Consider the following 12,567-nt stretch of genomic DNA (forward strand, 5'->3'; position numbering starts at 1 on the left):
TGTTTAATAGATATTTATAAAGAGGGTGAATAAAAAGATTTAACCTCGCCTCCCAGCTGCAAATGTGCTTTGTTAAAACACTAATAAAAATGATTGTACAGTTATATTTAGTTCAAGCCCAATTCTTTAATGATTTCAATTTGTTTGAAAGTGAAGTTGTAGGCGAATGTGATCCTGGGCTTTATTAGCCCTTCAGAAAAAGCAGATAATGAAGCCTAAATTATGCAGGTGTAATAATAGCACAGAGGACCCAAAGAATATGCAATCTTATTTACTTATACAAGGAAAGTATAACAGGGAAAATACATGTCATTTACTTTTAGAAGAACGAATCAAAGTTTATTTTACCGCTTCCCTAGAATTCACTGAATTGTCAATCTTCTGTGTCATTCTTGTGCTAGTTTACTTCTGAAACGTTCAGAGAGAACTTTTAAACGTTTCTTTTGTCTAAGGAAGGACAGAAGTCTATTGTGTCCTTGCCCAGTAAAACTTTACGTTATCTTGACGTCTTGATTTCCGGCTTGCAGACAGACCACCCCACCCCTTTGCTTCTCATCTCCTCAAGGTGCTTCAAGTCAGCTGACCCTTTTTTTAATCGTGTAAGGGCCATTATGAGTCTGAGGCCCAGAACTGGAACAACAAGCAGGACCCAACATTCAAGTTGTGTTAATGTAGTGTTTTTTCCAGATTTCCTGCTCACTTATTCCAACTGCTTTTAGTAGATTGAAATTGCGACCAAACAATATTTGGTTTTACCAGGTACAAACCCACACCTTCAAAAACCTGTAAGTGCTCAGGGTGGTAATTCCAAGAATAACATGTAAAATTACTACTCAGCACAACTTAGTATGTGTGTCTAGGTAACCAGAAGAAACAAGAAGAGACCTTCTTCTGGTTTAAAAATATGAACTGAAAGTCACCTTTTGACACTAATAGCAATCACCAATACGAAACTGCAATCAACAATATTTGTCTTCTCAACTGTACATTAAATGTCAACTGGTTCCAGCAGAAACCATTTGTAATGGGATAGTTGGATTTTCCACCCGGACACACTTGGGTTTGTGTTTGTTTTGTAAAGTGTGCACTGATGATCTCAGTGAAGAGACACTGGGCAGTGACCCAGCAAGGCAGATTCACATCATGGTATATTTGGCATAGAATCAAATACACCTCTTCTCTTCGTAAATAAACATTCACATTTCAGCTACACGCCAATAGATCAACATTTCCTCTAAAATATAGAACCCTTTGATCCCAAAAATAAAAACGTATCCTAAGCATTCGACATTCTAATATGTTTTAGCAAACCAGGTGTGAATATAATATGAAAGCACACGCCCTTAATTAGATATTGGCAGAAGGGTTGCTCAATCACAAATTGCTCTATTGCAACAACATGTAGCCTGTGGTTGGTGAAATACACAGACGGTATACATGCCACGTTTTGTTGGAGTATCCTAGCAGCCAAGCTCTAATTAAGGCCCATAGTTTTGGAAATTGATTCCAGATATAACATGCAAGGACAGGCTGTTCCATTAAGTAAACCATTTGTTCACACCAGAAGTTAATTCACAGTCACACAAGTTGTAACCATCCCTAGGAAACTTTGAATGCATAAACTATTTTCTTCTGACATGCAATCAATGTAATCTTGAATAGGCAGACAGGTTGACTTATGCATTTTGTGGTCACAGGCACGTTTGAAGAACCAGGTTGGCTGCTTGGAAATCATGCATAGATTGCATTTTCAGAGTGACCTACTCTCTCACTACTAGAGGATGACATAATATGATTTTGATTTACAGCATTCTAATTGAAGTAATGGCTCATACTATCCAAGATTCAGTTTTTTTGGTTCTTGAAAACTCAACTTATCTGCACACCAATCACATATAATAGTCATGTGAATGTACATTAATTTGAGTGTGGTTTGTGAGGACGTATGAGAGCTTCAATATAGTACTACTGTATTAGATAAAAGTTTATTTCACAGAGGCTGTGGTTGCATTGTAGGTATCATGTATATTCCTTGTCCATTGGAACCCGAGTTTACAGCATATTTCAGTGCTGCCTGGGTAGCCCGTAGGTGGTATAGTTTGTAGGTAGTGATGCTGGCAACGATGAGCCCGGTGCTCAGAATAACAGCAATTATAAGGCCAATCAATAGTCCAAACAGAGATCCAGAAGATGGTCCTATTCCAGTGGATGCTGTAAGGGGAAAGAAAGCTGGGCTTCAAACGTCTGCAAGATCGTAAGTGAAATAAAGCAGAAGTAGCAAAGCAAAAAGACATGCAAAATATCGTACGGGCTGAAAATAATCTATATCAGTTTCATTTATGATCAAAGCTGAAAAACTAAGCATCACTTTTCCTTGCCACACCATTATATACATAGAGGGAAGAATACATAAGGAGTCATTACGACCCCGGCGGTACGAGATAATATGGCGGTAAGTACTGCCAATAGGCTGGCAGTACTTACCGCCCTATTATGGCATTGGTGGATTCGCTGAAGCCAAACCGCGGATGTACCACACCCACCGCCACAGCAGTAACAGCCGCCGGGATGGAGATATCCATCTCCAGCCCGGCAGCTGTCACTGTTCAGTTGGCAGGATTATGACCCCGCCTACTGCCATTGTTTTCGTGGCTTTCTTAACGTCACGAAAACCATGGCGATAGGCACTATCAGTGACAGGGAATTCTTTCCCTGTCACTGATAGGGGTCTACCCCACCTTCCCTCCAGTTAGCCCCTCCACCTCCCTACCTCTCCAAACCCCCTCACCCCTCCTACATTCACGCCCGCCCTTCGCACACACAAGCATAGTCACACCCATTACCACAGGCCTACATCCATTCACACAGACATCACAAACACTTTCGTACTTACACGCAGACACGCATTCACATAACACAACATACATGCACTCACACCTCCATACATGCACACACACCTTCAACACACAACACACACCCGCATCCACGCACATACAAACATTCACACACCCCCACACACACAACACCCCCACACCCTCCCCTGTCAGAGACCCGACTTACCTGTGTTCAGGGGGTCCTCCGGCAGAAGACGGGACGGGGCGCTGGTGTCATCAGCAGCACCCGCCAGCAGAACACCGCCAGTCCGTATTATGGGTCACCTTACCGCCATCCACCGGAATGACCACAGACGGATTTCTGCCAGTCTTCTGGTGGAAATCCGGCTATGGTCATGATACGGCAGATGGCTCATAGCCACGGCGATGTACTTTTGGCACCCATCGTCGCGGCAGTAGGCGTTTTTTTATCACCATTGTCATAATGAGGGCCATAATGTGTAACTGCCTATCAGGCTCATATTTCTATGGAAGGGTTCAGCTGACATCACAAATGCTGAAGGCTGAGTTGTTTATAAATAAGTCTCCCGGTTTTTCCATTTTTACTGATTTTTACAGAAAAATACAGACAGAAAATAATTTGTTTCCTACCTGTATTTATTTCTATAAGTGGAAAAATACAGGAACATTTTGCTTCTTGTGAGTGACTTTCCATGCTGTGCTTCATGAATTCCAGGCCAATGGCTGAGCAGATAGACAGCATGGGGAGTTAAAGAACACAGGTTGGGATTTCCTTAAATACAGGTAAATATTAGGATATATTTGTATACTATGCTAATATTTACCTGTGGGTGAAATGTTTTGCTATTTTTGGCTACTTAATTTCCTAAAACGTGACAGGCATTAAAGTATAAGTGCATTTTTATCAGTTATCCATTTATTCTCAAAACACAAAATAAATATGAATAAATACCAATACGATGGCAAAAAAATAATTATCGATAAATACAGATGGAAATCCTAAAAAATAAAATACCATAAAACTGCGAGCCCTATTTATAAATATGCCCTATTTATAAATGTCACTTGAGATGGCAACATTGGACCGGATTATATACGGTACCTGTTATGTGTTTCATATATTACATGTTTATTGTGGGGCAATTATCATGAACAAGTTGTTTTCTTAAAAATGAAGCTAAGAATAGGCAGTGATTAGAAGTAGAATATCTTAATTATGTTCACCTTTTTGAATAAATTATTAACAACTCAAGTGGCAATGGTGAGGGTCAATGGATTTAAGTGATTCTGTGTCTGCAGCATTTACTGCATAAATATGAATTTATTACATTTGCTGCATCATTTGCAAAATGTACAGATTTCACCAAAAAATTTTATGATCACAAATGAATAATATATATATATTCACGGAAAAAACAAAGGTTACAGGGACGTTGTAGTTAGGTAATAGAATTTAAAAAAACATAGAAAGTCAATTAAAAATCAAAGGTTACAAGGGTGTTATAGTTAGGCTCAGTTTTTAAACGTCCAAAACCATAGAAATTCACCTGTTATAGTTATTTAAAGTAACTAGAATTCATGCCATAAGGTAAGTAGAACTGCGCCCCCGCCATGCAGAGTTATGTAATCAATAATTTTACTGCAGATGTTACAGTGACATTATCAATTATGTTATCAAAGATGCCATCAGTGCTGTAATTTGTAGGGTAATTAGGAGTGCATAGCGAGGGCGCAAGTTATATTTCCCTTAGGGAACGAGTTATAGTTACTTGAAATAACTTTCCGGCATGCACCAAAACCCAACCTGTGTACCGCCTTTGGCCATGGCAACATGGATGCAGTTGGTGGGGTTTTTTTCAATTTATTTTCGGGATTGGCGGATCCACCTGTGCAATCGTGGATCCATGAGTGGATCCGTGAATCCACAGATCATACAAAAAAAGGCCAATTTTTTACCCATGAGGGGTACTGATGGGACCCTTCTATGTGTCCTATGGGTACAGGATACCTTTATTCTGACCCCAATGTGTTTTTTCACTGCTAGTTCCCCCCCCCCTCCCCGAGACGATGTGACAAAAGAAAATGGCAGTCACAACCTTTCTGTCAGGTTGCAGCCAGCCAATCAGGGCCATGCCTTTCCACTGGATTTGCGAATCCGGACCCAGATCTGCGCTCCTATATATCTATATTTTTGGCCTTAAATTACTTCAAAAGTACTGCACAGATTCACACCACCCCACAAAAAGCGTGATCTGCGCAACAGGATTTAGCTTCCTGCCAAATTTGGTGCAATTTCCGCTCAATGATTTGGGTTGTAGGCGTGTCTAAAGGTCCTACAGAAAAATAAATAGGGAAAACTTGTTTTGGGACCCCCCTTTTTTCTTGGCCCTGCTTGATGGATAGCTGCAAAACTTTCAAGACAGCTGTTAAACTGACCAAACTATACGTTTTTGAAAATTCTGTAAAGATTCGTCAAGCAGCACCAAAGTTATAATCCAAAGAAAAAATGCTCCATCCATGGAAACTAGGTTCTATCTATCTATCTATCTATCTATCTATCTATCTATCTATCTATCTATCTATCTATCTATCTATCTATCTATCTATCTATCTATCTATCTATCTATCTATCTATCTGGACTTTGTTGTTTTCAAATTTGCCACCCTAGTGTGTGCCAGGTATGCCCAGATGTGGGTCTTGAGCGCATTGTACCACTGGATTCAAGCTAGGCTGGCTGATGAGGGGTGATACCCCAAAATCGGTTCCAGGATGCTCCATGGCCTGGAAGTTCAGGCTGGATTGTTCCCTTGGGGAGGAGGATTAAGACTGATTTGCATTTGGCTGGGTTCAAACTGGAATGGTGTGGCGTGCAAAAAGACAATGGATTTAGACCCAGATCTCTGACTGGGTGTGAATGTTTGACATTGTTCAGCATTCCATCCATCACCTGTTCTTGCGGTGCATATATATATATATATATATATATATATATATATATATATATAGGCGTATTTAGTGTGTGATTTTATTTACCAATGTCTGTCTGGTTTTAACTTCAATTCTGGTTCTGGCACAGGTAATAAGGTGAGGTGACTGTCAAAACAGCAAAATTGTGTTGCTGATTATTTTATTGAGCAGAGGCTAAGACATAGTAAGGAAAGTGTTCAGTGCCATTAGAACACATTGAGTTATGAATTCCCTATACTCATCCACTATTTAATTTGTTCCTATATAATTATACAACTGATATTTTACACCACTACTTGGCCATCACCAAGTCTGCATTCAGGATGAGCCACAAATGACATGTTTTCCACATTAAGAAAGCCAACAAGAACAAAGATAAGCTTTGAGCAATGGTGATGGAACTAAGTTTAGCCCAAATTTTAAAGTTAAATGTAAACATGTATCTGCAAAATATTTACAGAAGAGAAAGAGGAACATTTAGACTTAAATACATTACATTCAGATTTCTCAGCATGCTTTGGAAATATTTTAGAAATAATTTCATTTTACCTATCAATCAAAACGTTGTGTCACAAAACAGGAATATGTCGTAAATATATTAAGACTATAGCTCAGAAAGTATAGAATTGAAGATAGATCCAGATATTTATCAATGTCATTTGCACAGAACATATGCTAGTACGATCTAAATACCAGTTGATTTTATACGTTAAAGTAGTCCCTACTTTTGATTAGCAATAAGGGCAATCTAATCCTGGAATACATTTCACCCCAGAGGTTTAGTTCAATGAGATGAAACAGAAGTAGGAAAAAAGAAATAGTAAGGAATTTACACGAGAAAGAAATCAATTTTGAGTAATACCTAAATTGAAGGGAGTGGTAGAAGCGGAACGATATATTTGAAATATTCATCAGAGCTATTTATGTCACAGTCAATTGCAAACACATAGACAATACCATATCACTAAATAAAACTTACAACTATCTGATCCACTGGATACTTACAAATCTGTTTTGAATTAGATAAAGAATGACAGTCATCAGAACTCTCTCATTACTTATACAAATGGCTTATGGTTAGACGCGTGGCTTATGAGTAAAGTATGAACCTCTGGAAACCTTTAGTAAGAACAAACTTTGTAAATGTTCGTTCTATAAATGAAAAAAATCGCTATTTTATAATATATCTCTTTGTTTTGTTTTCATTCTAATGACAAATAAAGGAGGAAAATATGGAAATGGCAATTGTCTCTCTAAAGGAGTTCTTAGTGAAAGTTACATTCTCAAAGAAAGATTGTACAGCCTGAATAAAAGTACATTGAGCTATTTTTTATTTCTAGATTGCTAGTGTATATTTGGGGCATTTTTGTATTGTCAATGTGATAATTCAATGATTGACTTACTCATGTTTGACACAGTAAAGCATACTATCATTTCTCTAAATTTAACAAGAGCGACTGGCCCACCAATTTTTATTAAATCAAGTATTGACTGGTAGTCCAAGGGCTGTGATAAAGCCACTATATGAGAAGGATAATCCAACTCTGCCAAATAATTACCACTTGTTCAGCTTAATGTCTGTAGGAGCAAAGGCCTATTCAAAGATAATCATGTTAGCCTTTAAATAATGGGTTAAGGACAAAAAACAAACCCCATAGAACAGGGTGTCCCCAGGGAATGTCCCTTGACCACTCCTCACTGCTTTAGCCCCTGAATAATGACAGAAAAATCAATTATCGAGAGGGGGAAATTTGTTTGCTCTTGTGTTGGTTGTAGAGCTTTATTTGACTCAGTATTCTGTGATATCAAGGAAAAACTGACTCAAATAAATATTTCCTGTGGCATACTGGCAATGAGAAAAACATACATACAGGGAATTGAGCAATGGTTGAAATTGATCAAGAGAGTTTCTGCTCAGAAAAATCACAATTCTCTATGGCAGGGATGTGTATTGCCCCCTCTGCTTTTTCCCTGTTTCTGGCTGATCTCCCTTTCGAGTTATCCAAACCATCTAATTTTCACCAAAGGTGGAGGACATTCATGCCCCTTGCCTGTTATATGCCGAGGACCTGGTGATCACAGATGGCACACAAATAGGTCTTCAAAGAAAACTAAATGTATTTAATAAGTATGGGCAAAAAAAATTCAACAATTAACCTAGATAAAATCAAAACATTGGTGTTTGGTTCAAAATGAAGAAAGATCAAATTGAGTAGGTGGTAGTATTTAAATACTTGTTTTTTTTAAAATTAAAATTAACATGGTTAGATCATCAATTACAATGTGAGGTCTGAATATTGGCATAAATTGTAGGATTACATTATTCAATAAAGACTACGGTGGCATCTCATCTGCTCCAATTATGAAAGCATATAAAGCTAAAGTACTACCCCAAGTTTTATATGGTACTGAGCCAGTTAGTAAAAATGGTACACCTTGTGAGAGTCGGTGGGGAACTGCTGCTTAAAATGGTTACTTCATCATCCTAAAACAGCAATGGCCCAAGCTATCAGGTTAGAATTAAACCAGAGTTGCTTGACAAGATCTACAGGTGCCACAGACCTTGCAATACTGTAACAAATTGCTATAATCTTCTGAAAATAAGATACCACTATCTGTATTAAAGACATATTAAAATCCAAACTAAAATGTGCTCAAAGATCAAAATGTGAGAAAATACAGTGTGGGAAATAATGATCCAGCAGTGTTTTTGACATGCCCTTAAAAGACCAAAGTTTGAAAATAAGCAATCTTTTAAAATTAGGGGATTTTCAGTATGTAGACTTAATGAGTCGACTTGCAGAGGGCAATTTTCACCTGTGAGGGTATAGAGGCACTGGTAGGGTCCAAAGTTTCAGTAAAAGAGCCAGGTTTTCAGCATTCTAGGGAACTGCTGTAGAGTTGGGGTGGTTCTGAGGTGCAGGGGGATTTCATTCCAAGCTTTGGCTGTGAGGTAGGAGATTCACGAAGCAAGCCAGCTGGTACACAGAGGACCTCTGGACAGCCATGCACCACTGCAAGCATCTCAAGAGAAGGAAGCACACCAACAAAAACCCGGCTGCTAGAACCACCTACAAATTAGCACCCAACATAAACCACCAACAACTATGTGGAAAAAAAAACAGGCATCATGCATCAAAGCTAACCCCAACAACAGCAAGGAGCTCTTCTGCATAGGCAACAAATTCACCAACCCTGCAATGGCAACAAGCAACATCTCTCCCTCTCAGGACCTATGTGACAGCCTCGCTGATTTCTTCAATGACAAAATGCCAAAATCTACATAAACTTCAACCCCCAACAAAAGCCTTAAGACTTTTTCTTTGGCCACCCCCACACACACACAACTATCCAAAGGCTAACCACCTGGAGCCACCTCACCTCTCAGGACACCATTACCATCATGAAATCCATCCACTCAGGGGCCCCATCCAACCCATGCCCCCACCACATCTTCAACCTAGGAGCATCCAGGATTGGTCTCAAACTCCGTCCCTACTTAACACTTCACTGGATTTTGCCACATTTCCAGAAGACTGGAAGCATGCAGAAATCAACCCTTTGCTGAAGAAACCTTCAGCGAACCCTAATAAACTCAGCAACTACAGACCTATCTCTTTTCCCCCTTTTCCGGCCAACTTCATTGAAACAGCCATCAACCCACAACTCACCATCTACCTGGAACATAATCACCTCCTGGATGACTCCCAATACAGATCCTGCAGTAACGAAAGCACTGAGACAGCCCTGAATGCAGCCATAGATGACATCCGGGCCCTCTGTGACAAAGAAGAAAGAGTTGCCCTTAACCTCCTAGATCTCTCAGCAGCCTTAACACCGTCTCCCATCACACGCTCATTACCAGACTTCATGAAATAAGCATCCAAGGCGCCGCCCTCAGATGGAATTCAAATATGATCAGATATAAATAATGCCATATTAGATTTAAACATATATTGATGATGACTCTTAAAAGTTACTGTTTATTGCATGTAATTGTGCTTTTTCAGGAATGCTACCAAAGATGTACTTTATGAAAAAAGTTCTGAACTGTCCGGAAAGTGAATGGAATATTCGATTGTGTCTAAATCATGTTAATCAAATTAATTTCTAACGCTCTACTGACTTTTCACACTCAAAAGACAAACATCTATGTAATTAAGCCTATCCCTGTTAAAAGCATAAAGAAGGGGGGCGTGGCTTTACCGGCCATCGTGACAGAAATTCTTTCTTAGAGCTCCATGATCTACATGCCCAGATCCTGTCTAATCTCACCCCAGGGGCCACCTAATCATGCCATCCTGTGGTTCAACTCCTTGCTGCAGTGTGGGGGAGTCAATTGGGGCCAACAACGACTGCTTTTGCCATTTCTGATTACCTGGTCATGCTGCATGACTTGCAGTGGCCTTCCTGGCCTCTGCGGCCTGCACCCAGCCCACCGCCTGGGGGATGACCACCCTGTATGGCCTTGGGGCCCACACGCGATCTGTGTGGCCCACCCTGCTGTGGACACCTAGACTGAGGGACCCAGTTCCCTACTTGCCAAGTGGGTGAGGAGATTGGTGATGGCCTTCCTGTGCCAGGCCCAGCTGACACCTGACACCTGAGTTGTGTGGACCTGACGTTGTCCTAGGCAGGACATCACCTGCCGCCCACTCCCTGGTATGGGCAGTCTGCAACTTGCCAGCCACCTGAATACACCTGATCTTTACAGCCTGCTGACCACAGTGATTCATGTCGGCCCTGCAGCTTGGGAGGTGACTGCCATACGCAGCCTGGGCGTGTGTACGTTATCACTGTTGTCAGCCACACCTTGGGCCCCCTATATGGCAGAATTTGGCAAGGCACCTTTTCTCTCCGGGGCCTACCAGCTGGGCGGGCGGAGAGGTCAGCACCAGCCTTCAAGCAGGTTCCACACTGGAACAGTCAACACCCAGCACCCGACTAACAAGATATTGCGTTCTCCCTGGTGAGCCATTCCGTGCAACTGCCTCCCTGCTCAGCGACCTGACTGTCACCTGGAAAGTGCATGTTCTACGGTTCATCTGGACATTCATACTCCTCGCTGGGTCCTCTTGTGTACTTACACATTCACCTTACCTCAAAAAGCTGCATCCTAATCTACATCGGCTTCACTACCTCTATGGGTCTGACCGATCTGCCACTCCATGAGGCACTTTGGAAGAGCTACTTACCCAAGTTGTTGGTGGCCCCTGGGCTGCCTGCCACCTACCCCCTGTGCAACTCTCCGGCACCCTCGTCAGTACAGGTGCAGACAACACTATCCCGAAGGAACTGGCCAAGACACTCTACAGTGCCTGGCAGGTGGGGTAGGAGGACACCCCTCTTCTGTGCCCCAGACTACAGCTCCCTTCCTTCATTTCTAGGCAGCTGTACCACAGAGCTATGCTCCTGTAGGAGTGATCTGCCACCCTCACTAGGGTATTACCAGGGTACATGGGTGAGGACCCCCTGCTGGAGTGAAGTAAGGGGAGTCTCTCATTGACTCCCCTGGCACTCTCTGGCTATCCTCTTACCCTGACCCCCCACTTCATTCCACGCCTGGAGCACTACCAATTCCATCTGTCACTGCCACCTCATGGACCGGCTCTGGCCTCTCTAGGGGTGCCTTCTCTGGCCCGCATGACAAAATGCCAAGACTTGCTGCTCCTCTACTCTTCCCTTCCTGGAACCACTGTCTTGCCTCACTTGCAGCCGTGACAGCCCATATCCTGGACATTCTGGCTTTTCCCAAATGCCACATCCAATGCACCTTTTGGTTGAGGGTGCCCTCCTTGCTTCCTCTCCCCAGGTGCAAATGATGGTTCAACACCGCCCCCACCACCCTATTATTTGGCAAAGCAAAAAACTATTGTACTGGAAACCCGTAGTCCGAATTTTGCACAAACTAATCTGCTGACACCAGATGATAAACTTGACAAGGCCCTTGTGGTCATTGAAAGTTCTCACCTGTCCATAGAGTCCACGGTGGATACGTTGATGACGGAACTAGGATTCTGCCAAGATGACCTTCAGAAGCTATCTGACCATGAGGCTGAGGGCAAAAAGGAGATTGCAGCACTGCATCCTCGGATGACTGATGCACAACCATTGTTATCAGACGTCCTGTTTGAAGTTCCTAGAGGAGCAGGTGGTAGTCGCAGAAGGGCGCTTCTGGAGAAGCAATATTGGCATTGTAGGCATCCAGGGGGGCTTGGAGGGCCGTGAACCTTTAATGCTCCTAGACACCTGGTTTACCCCTTTGTCCCCACCACGGATCTTACTTCTGTTTGGAAAGAGCTCAGAGGGAGCCAGCGAGACCACCAATTCCAGATGCCCCTCTGCGCCCCATGCTGGCTATGTTAATTCACTACTGGGATTGAGACACTATTCTATGAGCCGCACACACAGCAGGCCCCTTGACCGTAGACAACCGTACACCTGTGCTTTTCCTGACTACACGCCTTTAGCACAATGACAACGGTTCTCTTTCCTTAGTGCCAAGTAAAGACTCCACGATCTTAGACTACAATACTTCCTGCTGTTCCTGAGGAGTCTTAAGGTCCTCTCTGATGGCAAGTCCTTCTTTTTCATAGATTCTACAGATGTGGGGGACTGGATTGACCAGCACGAAGCTGACCCATCATCGATGCACCCACCCATGCAATTTGGGATGAGGCACCACTGACAATGCAGTGAAAGGAGAGGGACACCATAACCTTCCCAACCCATGCATCCTCTTCC

The 12,567-nt window shown here is 42.1% G+C and overlaps 1 protein-coding gene across 4 annotated transcripts in view; it reads right to left on the minus strand.

The window, feature by feature from the left end:
- Positions 1–256: 256 nt before the first annotated feature.
- The window catches only part of LOC138285285 (zona pellucida-like domain-containing protein 1), a 305,528-nt gene continuing 293,217 nt past the window's right edge, over positions 257–12,567 (minus strand). For 3 of the 4 annotated variants that reach the window (XM_069225015.1, XM_069225017.1, XM_069225018.1), the window contains one exon: positions 257–2,211. In XM_069225015.1, the coding sequence (XP_069081116.1) occupies positions 1,991–2,211 (221 nt within the window). In that variant the 3' untranslated portion in view covers positions 257–1,990. The remainder of the gene's footprint in view (positions 2,212–12,567) is intronic. The other variant, XM_069225016.1, reaches the window with a different exon arrangement.

This window comes from Pleurodeles waltl, chromosome 3_1 (assembly GCF_031143425.1).
Source record: "Pleurodeles waltl isolate 20211129_DDA chromosome 3_1, aPleWal1.hap1.20221129, whole genome shotgun sequence".
NCBI classification, from domain to species: Eukaryota; Metazoa; Chordata; class Amphibia; order Caudata; family Salamandridae; genus Pleurodeles; species Pleurodeles waltl.